This window comes from Trichosurus vulpecula, chromosome 1 (genome assembly GCF_011100635.1).
Source record: "Trichosurus vulpecula isolate mTriVul1 chromosome 1, mTriVul1.pri, whole genome shotgun sequence".
Classification (NCBI taxonomy): Eukaryota; Metazoa; Chordata; class Mammalia; order Diprotodontia; family Phalangeridae; genus Trichosurus; species Trichosurus vulpecula.
This window is the reverse complement of record NC_050573.1, coordinates 521,994,106-522,013,734: the sequence shown is the minus strand read 5'-3', so window position 1 is coordinate 522,013,734 and position 19,629 is coordinate 521,994,106. Positions and strand designations below refer to the sequence as shown.

At 45.2% G+C, this 19,629-nt stretch overlaps 1 protein-coding gene across 2 annotated transcripts in view; it reads right to left on the bottom strand.

Moving 5' to 3' along the window:
- Positions 1 to 7,426: 7,426 nt before the first annotated feature.
- TNFRSF13B (TNF receptor superfamily member 13B) overlaps positions 7,427 to 19,629 on the bottom strand; it is a 34,901-nt gene continuing 22,698 nt past the window's right edge. For both annotated transcript variants that reach the window (XM_036741904.1, XM_036741903.1), the window contains exons 4-5: positions 13,888 to 14,076; positions 7,427 to 8,050 (exon numbers count right to left, since the gene is read on the bottom strand). In XM_036741904.1, coding sequence (XP_036597799.1) covers positions 7,758 to 8,050; positions 13,888 to 14,076 — 482 coding nt within the window. In that variant the 3' untranslated portion in view covers positions 7,427 to 7,757. The remainder of the gene's footprint in view (positions 8,051 to 13,887; positions 14,077 to 19,629) is intronic.

Genomic DNA, 19,629 nt, shown 5'->3' with positions numbered 1-19,629 from the left:
TGTTTCAAAGGTTTTATTTTTATTTTTTAAGGGGAAGGGTAGGAGGGAGAAAAAAATAAATGTTTAAAAATTTAAAAAGATAATTTTTTTAAAAATTACACTCTAGAGACATTATCAGATGAGACCAGACTAGCTAGTCTAGCTAGGAAAATGGTGGAGCGTGCCTTTTGGGGGAGAGGATCAGCTGGTTATACTTTGTGTGTTTTTTTAAAGAAACAACAAAGATAAGGAAATTATTGACTAGTACATCTTTATTGCTGTGTATTTAGAAGCCTGTTTTGTAGCTATCGGACCCTGACCATCTGTGTGATGGTAATCCATGCCTACCCTTCTCCCTTCCAAATGCTTTTATATCTATATTTTATAGCATCCCAATCTTCCACGAGGAGTTTATGAGGAATATAAGGTTAGAATTTTTCTCCCCTTTCACACTGAGGGGAGTAGGGAGAAAGGGAAGCATTGTGGTTAAATGATTTGCTCAGAATCACACAGATAATTAGGATATCCATTCAGTGAACTTACTAAACACTACTTCAAGCCAGCCAATATGGTAGGGAAGCCTTTCTAGAAAAGGTGGTAACTAAGTCCAGCCTTAAAGGAAAGTGGAGATAGCCACAGAGAGGGATGGAGTTGAAGGTAGGAAAATGCATTCTGGGTAGGACACTAAGCAAAGGCGGAGGCAGAGACAAAGACAAGAACAAGGCATGGTAAGTAACATCATTTAGCCAGGATGTCAGCTGGAAAAGTAGGTTGGAATAGTTTGATTCACGCAAATAGAAAGATTGCTTTGGCAGGGATATGGAGGATAGACTGGAGAAAGGAGAAGCTGGAGACCAGAAGACTAGTTGGGAAGCCATTCTCAGAGTTCAGGTGAGAGGTAATGGAGGGGAGAGGGCCTACATAGAATGGGCCCACCCCCAAGGGGTTTGCAGTCTAACAGAAGAAGACAGCACAGTATAGGGGAGTGATGGCCCAGGAGGAATGTTTGGGGAATGTTAGCTCGACCACTGTTTTCAGAACTAGAATGGAGTAGGAAGGGATGGGCCTGGCAGAAGGGTACGTGCTCCTTAGCATGGCATAAAGATGGCGCAGGTCCAAGGTGCATGTAGTGAATGATCACCAGCAGAAGCCCAGGGTCCTAGGGTGGGGAAAGGATTGTTGTTGTTATTTGTTCTTCATTCTCAAAGAGGACCATGACATCAGGAAGATGACACCAGGACTTGCAAGTGAATTGGATTTAAGTGAGGGAGGGCTGGGCAAAAAATCACCAGCCTCACTCTCTCCTCCAGAGCAATCTGGGTCTAGTGGTAAGGTATAGATCAGGACACTGGAGACAGCCCCCTGAGAACATGAAGTGCCAGCTTGGAGGTGGAGGCTAGATCACAGGAGCATGGAAGCATGAATACAGCCAGGGACAATTAACTTTGCCAAACACCTGTCCAAGATCTATAGAGTTGATTGTTTGGACTCTTGGTGACCCCATTTGGGTTTGTTTGCTTTTTTGGCAAAGGCACTGGAGTGGTTTACCATTTCCTTCTCCAGCTCATTTTACAGATGAAGAAACTGAGGCAAATAATGTTAAGTGACTTGCCCAGGGTCACACAGCTACTAAGCATCTGAAGCCAGATTTGAATTCAGGAAGACTCATCTTCCTGACTCCAGGTCTGGCCACCTAGCTGCCCGTATAGAGTTAATACTCTTACATATAGATGGAGCATTCTAGGATTCTACTCACACTGGCCTAAGTCTTGTTCCTGAGGAGTCATGTGTGGTCATAGATGATTGCAGCAGGCATAGAAGGTAGGAGATAGAGGAGAAAGATAACTCAGATCTCTCAATCCATAGGCTGGTTTTCCTCCCACTAGGCTGTGTTTGTTGATCTTCTCCTTTGTCAGATCCCTACAAGGTGACTGAAGAGGAAGGAGCCTGGTCTTTTCTAAGCAGTCACACCTCACATACAGTCTGAAACTCAGATTGCTCGAATCTGCCTGTATTTTGTCTCCCAACTCCCCAGGCTAATGCATTAGAGCAAAAGTGACATCTAAGTGGCTGTTGGTGACAGATGTGTGATGGAAACAAGTATGGCTAAAAGGTTTGAGGACCAGCCCCAGACAGAACTAATAGCATCCCTCTGTCCATGGTGCTACACTGCCATTCAGCTGCTCTTAGATTTGCATTACCCAGTTCTCCAAGGAGAGGAGATGTGATGTGTTTACTTTGGGAGATTCTGAAGGAGAGCTGTGGCCTAAACCTTCTCTGCTTAGCATTTTGAGAAAAGCCTAAGAGGTAAGATCAGGGCATCAGTTCATTGCAATGGGTTCGTTCTCACAGGGACAAAAAGATCAGTCTAGAAGTTCATATTTATATGTATCCAATCCCTATTCCAAGTCCATAAAGAGAAACATGTTCTAGTGGAGTTTGCCTCTCCTGCCTGTCTAACAAAGGCTGGTGCCCTGATTCTAGAGACCAGAGAGAGCTTGACCTGGAAAACGATCCCAAGCCTAGAGGCATCATGTTATGTTGAAAAGAGCCCTGCCCCCAAAAGCAAAAAAATTAGATTCAATTCTACCTTTGATGCTTACTACTTGGGTAACCTTGGGCACGTCCCTTAATTTCCTTGGGACTCAGTTTCCTCATCTGTAGTTTGGACTTATTGGCCTCTGAGGTTCCTCCCAGATCTAGACCCATTATCCCATGATGTGCTTTTGATCAGGATTCTTGATTGTGCAGGTCAAATCCTATCATGGAAGCACTAAATTTCATTCCATGGTGGACCCGAACCTCCACAGTGACCCAGCCTCAATCCATGGAGCACCACAGACCCAGAAGCTTCTTCTCACTTCAACTGACACTTAATCAGGGCACTTGAGTCTCTGCTTAGGCTTCCTAAAGTCAATTTTTCCAACTTTAAAATAAATTTCTTTTTTTTTAGATAAGAGCCACAGCCAGGTTGAGACAAGGGCGTTTCAAGCTTAATTTTACTCATTCTCCCCAAAGTGCCATTGGTGATAGGGAATAGCAATGTATCTTTTTTACATGGGAAGAAATTTAGAAATTGTGGGGGCTAATGTAGAGAAATGCAATCTCAAAATGATCCCAAAGCTCCCTTTTGTCTACTAGCTGCAGTCTTCTCCCCATAAAGCCATAGATAGACTACATTGGCTGCTGGTCAGCTAGAACTGAGGCAGCTGCGTGGCCCAGTAGATAGAGCGCTGGACCTACAGTCAGGAAGACCTGAGTTCAAATCTAGCCTCAGACACTTACAAGCTGTGGGACCTTGGGCAAGTCATTTAACTCCCGTTTGCCTAAGAGGCATCCAAGTGGCTCAGTGGATAGAGCTGTGCGCTTGGAGTCAGATACCCACAGCTAGTCACTTAACCTGCCTCAGCTTCCTCAACTCTAAGAAGGGGATCACAATAGCACCTACCCCCCAGGTTGTGAGGATCAAACACAATAATATTTGTAAAGCTCTTGACTCAGTGCCTGGCACAAATCAATGCTTGTTCCCTCCTTCTAGTCCTGACTCTGCCTCTAACTGGCTGGGCAGCCTTGGCAAGGTCCTTCCTTCCCCGGATCTCTGTTTACTCATCTGTAAAATGAGAGAATTGAACTAGATGATCTTTAAGGACATCCCTGTCAAATTTGGCATTCAATCCATTCCATTCCTTTATGAATTTAAATCTTCCCCAGATTTGCTTATGCTGTAAATTGTGATCTAGGCAGATTAAAATGTCCTTTCTCCCCCCCCCATCCCCAATCTCCATCAAAGGTAAGGTCCTAACAAACAGTAGCTTTGCCAAAAACGTGGAAAATAGAATCGTAAGAGAGATAAAAAGGTATTTTGGGGTTACATTCCCATTCTCTGCATGAAGAAGTGACTTTGTGGAAAAGGGATTAGATTTATTCTGCTTGGCCCCAGAGGGGTCTGAGAGGACTGGGAGCAATGGGTAGAACTCAAAGCTTAATTACATTAATATGATGTTAATATATTAACATCACATTAATTATATTATATTAATTAGACTGATGAGACATATCCAAAGTGGAATGGACAGGCTTGGACTTGAGCCTCCAAATTGGGCTCCCCCTCAGTGGGAATCTGAGTCAAAGAAGCATTACCACGTCAGGAATGTTATAGAGAAGAAGAGTCTAACACATGGCCTATAGCTACTTGCAACCAAAGCAGTCCCAAGTGCTGCTCAAACCAGATTAAAATGTAATTGGAAAATATTCAGCAAAATAAATAAAAATACAATAAAACATAGATAATGTTAAAAAAAATGGGGTTTTAAGTCAATATTCGGCCTGCAGGGATCCTTGAGTAGTGTTTCTCTTTGATTTTGATAGCACTGCTGTTGAGGGGACCCTTGTCCAGGTAAGGGTTGGACTAGATGCCCACCTCCCTTTCCAGTCTGAGATGCTGCAATACTTTGCTTATGTGTTCATGCAACCATGGACTGCCTCCATCTAAGTTCTGCACTGATGCCTCATCTCGATGTGGAAGGGACTCTGCATTCTTGATAGCTGAGTACATTCTGGCAAACTCTGTCTGTTGTCCAAGGACCAACTTAACTAAGTTTGGAGAGACTCACCACCACGTAGGCAGTAGAGTGACAGATTTTTTTAGCTGCAGAAACTCAGTCAGAAAGGTTAATTCAATTCAATGGGTGTTTATTAAGCACTTATTAATAGGTGCTGGGGACACAAAGATGGGGGAAGACACCCACTCCCTGCCCTCAAGAAGCTTACTCTACTGGGTAGAACAACACGTACGCAGATAAGTAAAAAGCAAAATATATGCAAGATGGGGCAGCTAGGTGGCCCAGTAGATAGAGCACTGGACCTACAGTCAGGAAGATGAGAGTTCAAATCTAGCCTCAGACGCTTACTAGCTGTGTGACGCTGGGCAAGTCACTTAACCTCTGTTTGCCTTAATGTGCTAGAGAAGGAAATGGCAAACCACTCCAATATCCTTGCCAAGAAAATCCCATGAATGGTAGGGTACATGGGTCGTGAAGAGTCAGACATTACTGAATGACTGAACAACAAATATACAAGATAAACATCATTGCAACACCCCAGAGAAATACCACCCACTGAACTGTCTATGGTTGTGTTCCCCTAGAGCAGTGGTTCTTAATGCAAAAAGGTGGGTCATAGGTCCCTTTCCTGGTCAAATGAAACCTATGGACCCCTTCTCAGAACAGTGTTTTTAATGTATAAGATAAAATCCATGGGATTACAAAGGAAGCCAATTATATTGAATTAGGAAAATATCTTTTTTTAAGTTCATAGACCCCAGGTTAAGAAGCCCGAACCTCGAAAATGTTCAAGGTATCCTGTGGGTCTGCACACCTTAACCTATAGTTTACAAGCCCCCACTGATGGGTTTACCTTTCAGTAATCAGCAAAATGACATAATTACTAAAATGCCATAATAAGTGAAGGAGCAACAAAACATCTCTCCAATAAACCTGGGACACACTCTCCTACAAATACACTCAGCATCAGCTGACAGAGAAGACATTCCGGGTGGCCCCAAGGAGAGAGGCACACGTTTGAGAACACTGTGGGACCGTCATGGGTCCCACAGAAGGAGTAAATGACGCCCTTGTTGCTTCAGGGTCACTGATGTACAGTGTTGTGATTTGCTTTGGTGTTGAGAGCGTACACACTGCAACCACAGACCCGGAAGAATTGAAGTACAGAACGTGAAAGCCATCAGGCACCAGAGAAAACATCTAGCCCAGCCCTCTCATTTTACAGACAAAGCCTAGAGAAATAAAGTGCCTTTTCCCTTTACACAAGGGGAAGATCTGGGATTAGAACCTGGGTGTCCTGTCTTAAAGTCCAACACTCATTCCTCTACCCCAAGTTGCTTCCAGATGCTTACCCTATTTGTTCTAAAATTTGTTCCAGCCTTAGAGGCTAGGTGGAGACGGGGCTCCGACAGACGGATATCACTTCTGACATCAGACAGGGTACCTTCACATTCAGCCAGTGGGGAAACTCTCTGCCTTGAGCCAGTTTCTCACGACTGCGTAAAAAATGATTTCTCCCTTGGCTGTCAGGAGCTTATCATCCTGTGATAAAATGGGTTTTTCAGACTCTCTTATGCATGAAATTGCTGTCTTCGCTTTTCCTGCCTTATCTTAACTGATGTATATCAAACCCTGGGACTCTTTGGGGGCTGCTGACTCCTTCTGTTCTGATCCACAAAGGGAGAATATAAAATCGTCTCTTTACATTTTGCAGGACCCATTTGAGTTTCCTTTCCCCATCAAAAAGGAGAGGAAGGTGTCATTAGAGGAATCTGGGAGTCTAAATAAAGATAGGTTTAAACAGATCTCAGCCCTGATAGAAGGAGAGCTTGGCAGCCTGGGGTTGAACGGATCAGTGTCGCAGCCAGCTCCCCGCCTACCCTCCCTCCACTAGCTTGAGCAAGAAAGAAGAGGTGGTGGAAAATTAGCTTGTCGCTTAAGGGGCCATGACGTGACTCTGCTAGGTACGGCTGTCCTAGGGGTTTAACGTTAACCAAATGTCTACTTAAGATTCAGAGTGTACCATGTGATAGGAAAGGGAGGAGGATAGCTGGCAGGTTTCCATCTTTTCCCACTAAATATAGCCTTCTAAAACATATAGCTCTCCTTCAGGTCTGACCTAAATGCCAACCTTTACAATTTGTTAGGCTAGATGACTTGGCTCCTTGCCAAGAGCCAGACCTAGAACTCACCTTAGGAGCCACGCCCCTCACGCGAGAGAGAAAATGGAGGTCTAGAGAGGGGAGGGGGCTCACCCAGGATCATGCAGCTGGTGAATAAAGGAGCAAAGGCAGGATTATGAACCCACATCCTCGGACTCCAAATACAATGTTCTTTCCACTACACCAAGTTGTGATAGACGAGGTTGGGTAGGTAGAAACCTGCCTGCACAAAACAGCTTTGATGCGAACAAGCAAATAGCAAAGGGCGCACAGCCTCTCCTGCCCTCACTACTGAGGGTGTGGAGACCTAGGCTGAGGATCCGGAAACCTTAGGCTGTATTGTACTTCTCACCCTTTCCCCTCCTCTCTCTCTTTCCTCTTCCCTCTCTCTTCTCTCTTTTCCCCTTCCCTCTTTCTCCTCTCTCTTTCCTTTCTTTTCCCTCCCTCTTTTCCTCTCTTTCCCCTTCCCTCTTCCCCCTTCATTTTTTCACTCTTCCTCTTTCCCCTTCTTCCCTCTTTCCTCTCTCTCTCTTCCCCTCCCTCTCTCATTCCCTGTATTTCCTCTCTTTCTTTTCCCCTCTTTCCCCCTCCTTCTCTCTTCCCCTTCCCTCTCTTTTCCCCTCCCTCTCTCCTCTCTCTTTGCTGTTCCACCTCTTTTCACACAACCCCCCTTCATACCCACTGCCCCTTAATTGAAAGACATAAATATAAATCACGGTCATTCTCTATGCATTGTATTCAGTTACTTCGGAGCCAAAGTAAATTAAAGACTCTGATTCCAGAGCGGGTGCCATCATTAATACCCAAGAAAAAGGAAATGGATTGGAGAAGCTTTGTTCTGTTTCTGCCACATTAGGTGGGTAGGAGAGCAGGGGATGATCTCAATGAGAATAACCAAATGGAGAAGGTCATAACCCAAAAGGGGAGGGGGGCCCTGCTCAAATGAGATTTTATTTCCATAGCGGAAGGAAGTGTTCGTGAGGCTCTGTTTGTTTGGGGAGAGAACAGCCAGCAGCATCTCCAGCTTCTTCATGTCCTGCCTCCTTTGTCCGTTTCATGGGGAGGACACTTTCTCCTGTGAGGGCGAGCAGATGATCTTGAAGCAGCCTTCCTTGCAGCCTGGGCTAGACCCTGACGATGCCGTGCCCACCAGACCAACGCATCCCTGGATGGCGGCTACGTTTTCCTGCTGAGGTGGGACCTCGGGGTGTGAGAGCTCCGTAGGGGCTGTGCTCTCCTCGGTGGGGGGAGTCTGCTCCGGGAAGCTAAAGCTAGATGTCTCCACAGGCTCTGGTGTCTTGAACTCCTTGCATGCATCTCCAACACTTCCTGCTTCCATTAAATGATCTGTGAAAAGTGGGTGGGAGCAGAGTGAGTTCTCTAAGACAACCCTTCCACTGTGGGGGACACAGCTTCACCTTCATGTCTTTCTCACCAGGGGCACTCCACACCTCTGAACCTCAGGCTCTTCATCTGACAATCACATATATGCCCTCATGCTTGCTGTGAGAATAATAGAAAAAAAATCACTCTGGAAAGCACAATTAATAGAACCCTGGGCCTCGCTGGATTCCAGGCCTGACCTTGCCACTTACTGGCCTTGTGAGCTTGGCCCAGTCGGGTACTTTGAATAGCAGCATTGTGATATATGAAAAGGGCACTAGATTTAGAGTCAGAGAACTTGGGTTCAAATCTTACTTCTTCTACTTTACTACCCATGTGACATGGCAGAAGTCACTTGCCTTCTTTGAGCTTTGGTCTTCTCATTTGTGAAATTACAATACAGGATTAGATGACCTTCAAGATCACTTTCAATTCTTAAGTCCTCTGGGCCATGAAGTTGGGGATGATAATTACTTGTCCTACTTGCCTTACAGGGGGGTTATGAGCATCGGAATGAATGAATGTGTTGGATAGAGCCAGTCTCGGGGGTCAGCCCTCACCTCTGTGATGCAGACTCGCCACCTGGGGGACCCTGAGCTTCTCAGTTCTTGCCCACATGCATCAGTTAGAGGAGTTTCCTAATGAGGAGTTCAGTGAAATCATCATCATGATGTTAATGAAATAAATTCTCAGTGAAATCACAGGTCCAGACCAGAAAACCAAAAACAACTTGGTAAGCTGTAAAACCTCTACGAATGTGTTATCACAGCTGCTTACACCTGGAGAGTTTTCCTATTTAAATCTTTTCCAAGCAGAACTATCTCAGAATGGTGATCTTTTTTTTGGGGGGGGGGGGAGGGAAGGCAGGGCAATTGGGGTTAAGTGACTTGCCCAAGGTCACACAGCTAGTAAGTGTGTCAAGCGTCTGAGGCTGGATTTGAACTCAGGTCCTCCTGACTCCAGGGCCAATACTCTACTCACCTCGCCACCTAGTTGCCCTACAGAATAGTTACCTCCACAGCCCTTTCATCTAACTGCCCCTCAGAGTTCATAGAAATGGCCTGCAGTCCCAGATGCTTTGGGTTGGCCAGTGGTGACACTTTAGTCTCACCAAGGCCTCTGGTTTCCTTAAGCATCCTTGGGAAACCAACGACTTGAAACATCCTCCATCTCAGAGCCAGGTATCCCTGCCTTTCTCTCCTCTTCCCAGATGGGAAGGATCTGGGTAAGGAAAGCTCTGATCCCACCATAGGAACACATGCTGAGAATTATACAGAGAATCCTGGCATCATTTGGTACAGGACAAATGGCAGCCCTGGTGACCTTTGGGTAATGTCCTTGGGAGTCATGTCAATAAAGTCTTGATTTAAATGTTATCTTATTCTCTGTTGGTGTCAGTGAGGGCCTTCGGGGGCCCCTCTAGTCCAGGAGTTCTTAAGATTTTTATGTGTCATGGGCCCTGTTGGCACTATGCACTCCTCAGAATATGGTGGGGGAGTTTTTTGGGAGGGGGGTGGCAATCAGGGTTAAGTGACTTGCCCAGGGTCACACAACTAGTGTCTGAGGTCACATTTGAACTCAGGTCCTTTTGACTCCAGGACCAGTGCTCTATGCACTACGCCACCTTGCTGCCTCTTCATATGTTTTTAAATAAATGAAAAAAATTCTAAATTTCAGTTAGAGGTCAGTGAAAATGATGATATAAATTTTTTTCCCATCCAACTTCATTGACCCCTTCAAATCTACCAACAGGAGAATTTCTCCTTAGGAATCTGTGACCAGACTCCTGATCTAGACCAGCCTCCTTATTTTATAGTTGAAGGAACAGAGGCCCAGAGAATGACCACACGGGGAGGCAAAACTCAAGTATAGGCTGGGGGAAAGCACTGGACTTGAAGTCAGAAGAGCTGAGTTAACAATCATGAACGACTGTGTGACCTTGGGCAAATCACCTAACCTTTCTAGGATCCTAGTCTACAAAGTGAGAGGTGAGAGAAACTATTATTAATAACCAATGATTGGGGAAATCCGAGAGTTACCCCTTTTGCTAAAGTCCTCGTTTCAAAAATTCTATCTCTTGAAGGACATAATAATGACAATGACACTGAATTAACTCTCCTAAGTCTTGGTCAGACTCTACCCAGCTTCTACTCAGGTTTAGGGGGGGATAAATTCTTTGAATAGATTTCCCAAGGCTGGGTAACTTAGAAGTAAAGAACCCAATCAAAGTTCATCAGAATAGGTTCAGCCCCTCATTGTAATATTTATTATCTCATTAATTATTAACCAGAGTTGATTGCCACCTTCAGAAAAAAACCCTCTTCCAAGGGCATATAAGCCATGAGTCCAGCTGCCATGATTGTCTTTGGCACTCAAGAATGCCATTGACCGTTTATTAAAATGCTAGTGTTATTAAAGGGACTAATTACCCAGAAATTATGTATCTCAAACTTTTTAAATGCCACAGAGGGTTGCTCTATGTGATCTCTCATTTTCTTCTAGCTCTGAAATTCTGTTATTCTCCATTTTAGGCAGCCCGAGAACACGTTATTTTGGATATAAGAAAGGTACCCCACTGGGGGACCAAGGAACAAACCAGGAGCCTCTGGGGGTGTTTATCCTTTAGTAAGGGGCCTGAGCATAGACCTCTCTGCATGCATGTTCTGTGGGATGGCCCAGCAGACACCGGGCTTCTCTCTCTTGCCCCCTATTAAATTAATATCTAAAGGCAAGTCAGGAGCCTGAAAGGACTAATTCATCTTAGATGAAAGGCAGACAGTGTGCTATGATGAATATAGTGAGTGTTAGGCTTGGAGCCGGGAAGATCTGGGTTCAAATCTAACTATGTGACCCTAGGCATATGGAGATAATAATCCATCTCACGGGGTTGTTAAGAAGGTCAAATGTAAAAGTGTAAGAAAATACTGTGCAAACCTCAAAGCGTTAAATAAATGTGAGCTATTATTATTTAAAATATGCATACACAAAACTGGTCTCCACTCCTCCCCTTGCTTTTTTTTTTTCAATTATTGCCAGGCATTGCTCCAGTGCAGAAAGCATACCTCATAGTCTCATATAATGTTAGCCTTGGAGGGGACCTAGAGCCCATCAGGACAGCCTCTTTATGATATAGAAAAGTAAACAGAAGCCCAAGGTTACTCAGCTGAAGATTAGCAGAACCAGGACTCTGGTCTCCCCAGTCCTAGAGGGGGGGCTCTTTCCACACTGCATCTCCTGTATTTGTAAACTAAACACTTTATAAATGTTGGCCTTTTGGTCTCTTGTTAAATAACCCAGTCCCCAGGCTGTTTGTCCTCAGGAGCCTCACTAGACATAGGTCAGTCAAACATCCATCAAGTGCCCATTTAAGTGTCAGGCAGTGCGTAGAGGACCGGGCTGGGAACCAAGAAGACTCATCTTCACGAGTTCAAATCCAGCCTCAGACACTTACTAGCTGTATGACCCTGTGTAAGTCACTTAACCTTTTTGCCTCAGTTTCTTCATCTGTAAAATTAGCAGGAGAAGGAAATGGCAAATCACTCCAGTATCTTTGCCAAAAAAAAAAACCCAATAGGGTCATGGATAGTTGGGCACAACTGAAATAACTGAACATGTGCCAGGCACTGGGGATACAAAGAAAGACAAGAGACAGCCCCGGCCCTCAAGGAGCTCACTTTCTAGTGCGAAAGACAACATGCAAACAAATACATACAAACAAGTTATAAATAGGCACTAGAATTGGGTGGGATGTTTGCTGGGACTTGAGGGAAGTCAGGTGAGTCAGGCATAGTTGTGACCAAAGCAGTCTTTACCAGGTTTCCTACGGATTGCTGAGAGAGGCCAGATTGTTCCCAGCCAGATCCAGGACTTGGAAGAACAAAGAGGTGCAAAGTCACGATAGAAGCATGGATTTAGAAATGTTAGGGACCCCAGAGATGATCTAAGGCAACTCCTTCCATTTACAGGTGAGAAAACGGAGGCCCATAGACTTAAGTGACTTGCCCAAGGTCACCTAGAGCCCAGATTGGAATTCTAGCAATGATAACAGAGGAGAGACTTAGCTTTAGCAGAAGAACCCTCTTGTGTGAGCTCACAAAAACCCGGTGAGACAGGGGCTGGAGTTGCTCTAGGGGTCTCTGCAGGGAAGCCCTGAGGCAGAGGGGACTTGGAATGAGGATTATAGCAGTAATGATAATATTAACAATGATAGCACTTTAAGGTTTACGGAGGTCAGATATATATATATATATACATATATATATATATATAGATAGATAGATAGATATATAGATATATAGATATAGATATATAGATATAGATATATAGATATATATAATATATGTGCATTTGTATTCCTGTTGGGTAGCAGTGTATATGACCTATAAAAGGTGATAGATGTTTGTTAACTCACACACACACACACATATATATACATAAACATGCATACATATATACACATATTTACGAATAACACACATACATATACACTTACATATATATATATATACACATACATATACATCTATGTGTCTATAGCTCTAGCTATCTCCTAGGTGATGCAGTAAATAGAGTGTTGAACCTGGAGCCAGGAAGACCTGAGTTCAATTCATCCTCAGATACTTACTAGCCGTGTGACCCTGGGCCAGTCACCCAACCCTGTTTGCCTCAGTTTCCCGAACTGTAAAATGAAAATGATAGTAATGGCACCTCCCTCCTAGGGTTGTCATGAGGATCAAATGAGATAATAAGGCATTTAGCACAGTACCTGGCACATAGTAGGCATTCTATAAATCCTAACTTGTTTTTGTGAGGGCGACTAGATGGAGCAGTGGCTAGAGTGCCAGGCCCCTCCGGAGTCAGGAAGTCTCATCTTCGTGACTCAGACACTAGCTGTGTGACCCTGGGCTAATCATGTAACCTCGTTTGCCTCAGTTTCCTCATCTGTAATACAGTGAGCTGAAGAAGGAGATGGCAAGAAAACCCCAGATGAGGTCACATAGAGTCGACTGAAGGACAACGATCGTTTTTATTATTTCATTGGTGTGGATAACTCTATACTAGAAGACTTCCTTAACCAGTACGGATGCACAGCTGGTCTTAAAGAGTTGCCTGCAGGGCTGAGAAATTAAGTGACTTTCACAGGATGACACAATTAATATGTCTGGGAGGCTCAAGACTTGAACCCAGGACTCTGACTCCAAGGCCAGCTCTCTGGACTCTCTGGTTATATCTTCACTGTCCCCATTGACCTCGGTGATTTTCCTAGACACACCAATCCCCGGACAGGTGACAGTGAGACTGTAGGAATCCCAGAATTTTGGAACTGGAAGGGAGAGCCCCTCCTCCTGCCACAAAGTTTGTCCTCTGGCTGTTCACTTTAACCTTTGTTTACCTGAATGAACGTGTAACCTGAGGAGCTTCCACTTCCCCCAAACACCCAAGGCCCTTGGGAGCTGCAGAAATGCAGAAATAAACCAAAATCCCTCGGGGGCTCCAAACTTGAGGGGTGGATGTCATCGTCATGCCCCTCTCCCCCGCCCCCCACATACACACATACATACACCATGCACAACTGTGCTCAGGAGTCCACCTTCTAATTAGGTTTTTTCAACGTGTACCTTCACAGTTGCCTTCACAGAATGATGTAATAAGGGGCCACCTTGAACCAGAGGTCCTCTGAAAGCCTTGTGTAAAGGAGGGACGAGATAGAGAGCTTGGGGGTGGGGGCCAGGGGCAAAGGGGGGCAAGAAAACCCAAGGATACCAGCTAGGGAAGAGGCCCCGTCCCATCTACTTACATACCCTCAGTGGAGGTCTGATCCCTCACCGGCCGAGGCTGGTCTCCCTTCCTCCTGAGGAAGCAGGCCATCGTGATAAAAAAGCAGCACAAGATAGTGAACACACACAGCCCCAGGATGGTGTAGACCAGAGCCAGCTGTCCTGGGTCCCCACTCAGCTTCTGGTCCAGTTGCAGCAGGGGGCTTGCCTCGGCTAAAACAGAGACACGGGCAGGGGGGTCATTCAGACAGGTGTGTTCAGGGGGTGCCGAGAGAAGGAGATTCAGGCCAGGCAAGTCACAGGTAAAACCCTAGGGCTGCCTGTCCTTTGTGTGGGCAGAACGTGTGTTTGTGCCGGGTTGGTGGGTGGGGAGGAATCGAGCCAGGAGGGCCTTCAGGCTTTGGCCTTGAGAACCTACTTATTCTTGCACCTCTCCTTCTCAGATCACAGCGTGAGGAGGTGCCACAGGGTGAATAATTCTCTGTACAAATTGTTCCCGTGATAATATATATTAGATCTTCACAACAGTGAGTTAGGTGCTGTCATCATCCCAGATTTACAGATGAGGAAACTGAGGCTGAAGAAGTAAAGTGACTTATCCAGGATCATACACCCAGTAAATGTCTGAGGCAGGACATTATCCCGCTGCCCTACCTAGCTTGCATCTCTGCATGCAATAAAGCCCTTTTGAGCATGGTCAAAAGACAGACTTGGGCAAGGGGAAATGGGTGACGCCAGCTGCTGGCAGAAAGATCCCTCCCATCGTCTCCTAAACTCTGATGGAATTGCAGACTTAGGGTGAGGTCAGACTACCCAGAGGGCCTAAACCTGACCTGGGAAGGGGGGGAATTATGGGTAGGAGAGGCAGATGCTGAGCAAAGAAAGGCCAGTAGGAAGAAGGAGGGCATGGAGCCGTGAGGAAAGTGGATGGGAAGTCATGAACAGCTGAGGGGATTCCTGAGCCAGAGTCTTGAGCCCAACGCAAGCATGGGAGATGACTGACCTCCCTCCTTCCCTTTTCCTCTCCCTGGAGAGGGTGGTTTAATGGATTATTTACTCATTTTCTCATCCCCGCCCCTTCCCTCCTGGCTTCGGAGACATTTGCCTTTGTCTTAAAGGGTTATTTTGTTTCTTAAGCTGGCCAATGTGATAAGCTGATCAACAGAAATATTTCATTCTTACCAACAGAAAGAAAAAAGAGCCTTTATTCTAGAGGAGAGACACCAAACATACTGCCCCCAGGCGGTGTTGCTTCCAACACTGGTACAAAACTAATTAGAATGTAATTGGGAAATATTTCATGAAATAAATAAAATTACAATAAAACATAGGTAATGCTACCGTATGGTTTTCTAAGTCAATATGCCACCTGCCGGGATCCTTATATGCATAGTTAGATACCACTGTTCCAGAGGGAAAAAATGTTTGGTTTGAACTAAACCTATGGGTACAGGGACTAATTTAAAACCATTAGACAAAGTGAAAGATCAGTATTGAACTGTTATAAGTCTAGCAAAAATTTGGGGTTCATATTTCTCTGGAGATAAAATCATGATTCCTATATCTCTAGACATAAAATCATGAACTGACAATAGCAAACTCTGAAGGGAACAAAAGCTTGGTCATTTTCACTTTCCATTTAATTAGTGGTGGCCACTTGTCATATCTAGTTTGGAAAAGCAAGCCATGCCCCACCGAGGGCAGGGAAGGGAAGAAAAAAGGAAGGAAGGAAGGAAGGAAGGAAGGAAGGAAGGAAGGAAGGGGAGGGAGCAAGGAGGGAAGGGGAGGGAGGAAGGGAGGGACGGAGGGAGGAAGGAAGGAAGGGGAGAGAGGGAGGGAGTAAGGAGGGGAGGGAAGGGAGAAAGGGAGGGATGGAGGAAGGAAGGAAGGGGAGGGAGGGAGGGAGTAAGGAGAGGAGGAGAGGGAGGAAGGGAGGGAGGAAGGAAGGGTGAGTTGTGTTGCCCAACTGGCCAGTTCCAGTTGTGTCCCCAGTAGGGCAGCTCCTACTACTATTTGCAGATCATTGTTTGCCCTTCATTCTCAAAGAGGACCACGATACCAGGGAAATGATGCCATGCCTTACAAGTGAATTGGATTTAAGTAAAGGAGGGCTGTGCAAAGTCACAAGCCTCACTTTCTCCTCCAGAGCCATCTGGGTCCAGTGGGAAGATATAGATCAGGACGACTGGAGACAGCCCCTAGAGTGCTGGGCATGAAATATGAGAAAAAGTGCACATCCTGCCTCAGACTGGGAGGACCCTCTGCCTCAGTTTCCTCATCTGTAAAATAAGGCAGTTAGATCAGATGGCCTCTAAGGTCCTTTCCAACTACAAATATATGTCCAAGGTTACACAGAGATTAAGCAGCAGAACCAAAATCTGAATTCAGATCCTCCGACTCCAAATACAGGGCTCCTTCAAGAACACGTTTCCTCCCAATCAAAGGCATCCTTTAGCAAAAAGAGAAGTATACAAGGATGAGATGAGGGAACTCCTATAGCTCTCAATATAGCAGGTAGGTGGCAGTGTGGATAAAGCACTGAGCCTAGAGTCAAGAAGACCTCAGTTCAAATCCTGACATACTTACTTGCTCTGTGACCCTGGGCGGATCACTTAACTTTTGTTTACCTCAGTTTCCTCGTCTGCAAAATGGGGATGATAATAATAGCCTTACCTCCAAGGGTGGTTACGAAGGTCAAATGAAAGAAAACTGATAAAGTGCTTTGCAAACCTCACAATGCTATATCTTGTTATTCAACTGTGTCTGACTTTTCATGGCCCCATTTGGGGTTTTCTCCCTTTTTTTGGAGGGGGAAGGCAAGGCAATTGGGGTTAAGTGGCTTGTCCAATATAGCTAGTAACTATCGAGTATCTGAGGCCGGATTTGAACTCAGGTCTCCTGACTCCAGGGCCAGTGCTGTATTCACTGTGCCACCTAGATGCCCCCATTTGGGGTTTTCTTGGCAAAGATACTAGAATGATTTGCCATTTCCTTTTCCAGCTCATTTTACAGATGAGGAAACTGAGGCAAACAGGGTTAAGCGACTTGCCCAGGGTCACACAGCTAGTACGTATCTGAGGTCAGATATGAACTCAGGAACATGAGTCTTCCTGACTTCAGGCCTGCCGTTCTAGCCACTGCACCACCTAGCTGCCCTACATAAATGTGTTACATAAATGCTCACTGTGATTAGAAAGTACTGCGGACTGGAGGTCAAGAGGCAGGATTCTAGCCCTGGCTCAGTTAGTAAGCAGTTGAGTGACCTTGAGTAGGTCACTCCCTCTGTTTGGGTCTCAACCCTCAAAGGAGCACAGGCCTGAGGGGGTTGGGTGGGGGGAGAGGGAGGGAAGGTGAATGGTATTGTTATCTTCATCACCACACCCCTCTCCCCACTCAACTGAATTTAGCCAAGGTGCCCAGATCCCTAATTACGCCACTGTTCCCTCCCCTTGATGCTTCCTGGGGGGAGAAACTTGTAGCAGACAGTGATACAAAAGCTGTGAACCCTCAGAGGAGCAGAAGCCTCAGTCTGGAAGAAAATCGTGCAGGTAGGAAGAAGGAAAGACCCCTTTGGGTGGAGAAGGCCTGGGAATGTGCAGAGCCAGGGCACTTCCAGCAACGAACCACCCTCTCTCACTGGTCTCATAATAAGAGGGCAAGCCAGAGCTAAGCTTTCCACACACATCCCAAGGCCAGGCTCCCAGGATCCCATATCTGCCCCCAGTAGAGTCTCACATCTAGACCATGCACCAAAGCAACAAAAGTTTTCTACTCATTAATAGGGGATGGGAGTGGGTGGGAAGACCTAGTAGGGATGCAGTCTAAGGTCCTTTCCAAGGAGAAACACCATTTTTTCCCAGCAGGTGCAATTCCAAGACAGCTACCACAAGAGGGCAGTAGCTCCCAGCTTTTGATAGCCATCTTCACCTGCTATGGGGGAGTGAGAGATAATGCTTCTTCTGTGGTTTCCTTTAAGCCCTGCTGACAATTTTTAAAGCAGCCTAAAGTTAGATCTTCCATTTTCTCCATGGCAGCTGGCCCTCTCCTCGCTTCCACTCCCCTTGAGCCACGGTTCTTTGCAAAACAATGGGAAATAATGGGAAGAAATGGTGCCTGCCATGCTTGATGGCCCCGCAGAAGGGACTATAGCATCATAGCTGGAAGGGCCCCCTCAATCAACAGCTGAGGAAATGAGGCTCCTTTCCCTTAGTTGAATGTGATGGGCTCCAATGGGGTTAGAGCCCTGGCCCAGGCACACTAGCTGCCTGACCTTGCAGATCAACCTCTCCAAACTTCAGTTTCTTCACCTATAAAATGGAACAGCAGCATGGAGATACAGATGGAAATCAGCCTCGAATTTAGGAAGACCTGGGTTCAAATCACTTGCCTTCTCAGGACCACAGGCAACTCTATTGAGACTATAAATTACCAAGTGGGTGAAGCCCTGCTTTGGTAGAGGGTTTCCTCCCTGAGAGTAGCCTATGCCAATGAAACCAAACATCCAGTCCAAAAAAACCAACAGCCTGCATTTGAATCTTGCCTAGACTACCTTTGTGGCCTTGGGCAAGTCACTTCCCTCTCTGGGCCTCAGTTTCTGCATCTGTAAAATAAGACAGTTGGACAAGAACAGGAGTTAACCTTGTCTGTGTCATAAACTCCTTGGGCAGTCTGGTGAAACATATGGACCCCCTCTCAGGAGAATTTTTTTTTCAAGTTGTAAAGAAGAATTACAACCAATGGAATGAATCATGAGAAAGAAGAAACGAAAACAAAAAAGAAGGGAAAAAAGAGAGAGCAAATAATTTGCCTCAATCTGCATTCAGACTCTGTAATTCTTTCTCCGGGTGTGCATAGCTTTTTCCAGCATGAGTCCTTTGGAGCTGTCTTTGAACCTTGTATTACTGAGAAGAGTCAAGTCTATCAAAGTCAGTCATCACAGATACTGTGTGTCTATCATCGTGTATAATGATCTCCTGGTTCTGCTCCCCTCACTCAGCATCGGTTCATATACATCTTTCCAGATTATTATGAAGTCCGTCTCCTCCTCCTTTCTTATAGCACAATAGTATTCCGTTACATTCATATACCACAACTTGTTCAGCCATTCCCCAATTGATGGGCAGCCCCTTGGTTTCCAATTCTTTGCTACCGCAAAAAGAGCTGCTATAAATATTTTTCTATATACGAGTCCCTTTTCCACCTGTATGATCTCTTTGGGATATAGCCCTAGATATTTGGGATATTCCTGAGTCAAAGGGTATACACGTTTTTATAGCCGTTTGCTCTCCAGGACGGCTGGATCAGTTCACAACTCTACCAACAATGTAACAGTGTTCAGGAGAATGTTTTTTAAAATAAAATACACTGGATTACAAAGGAAACCTATTATATTGAAATGCAGTTATCCAGATTAAAAAACCCCCCAAACAAGTTCACAGACCCCAGATTAAGAATCCCTGGATTTAAGGATCTGATAAGCCTTCCAACCCAACTCCAGATCTAGGTTACTATTTCATTTGAATGCATCCATGAGGTCAAGTTCAAATCACATTATGTCATTTTTATGAAGATGAAATCAAGTTAATAATAATGATGATGGCTAGCATTTGTATTGCATTTTAAGGTTTGCAAAGCGGTTTACAAATATCACCTCATTTTAATTATAACAATAGTAACTAGTATTTACATAGTGCCTGCATAAATATTTATACATTTTTTGTGTGCTTTATAAATATTGTCTCAACTCTGGAAGACAGATGCCATTAG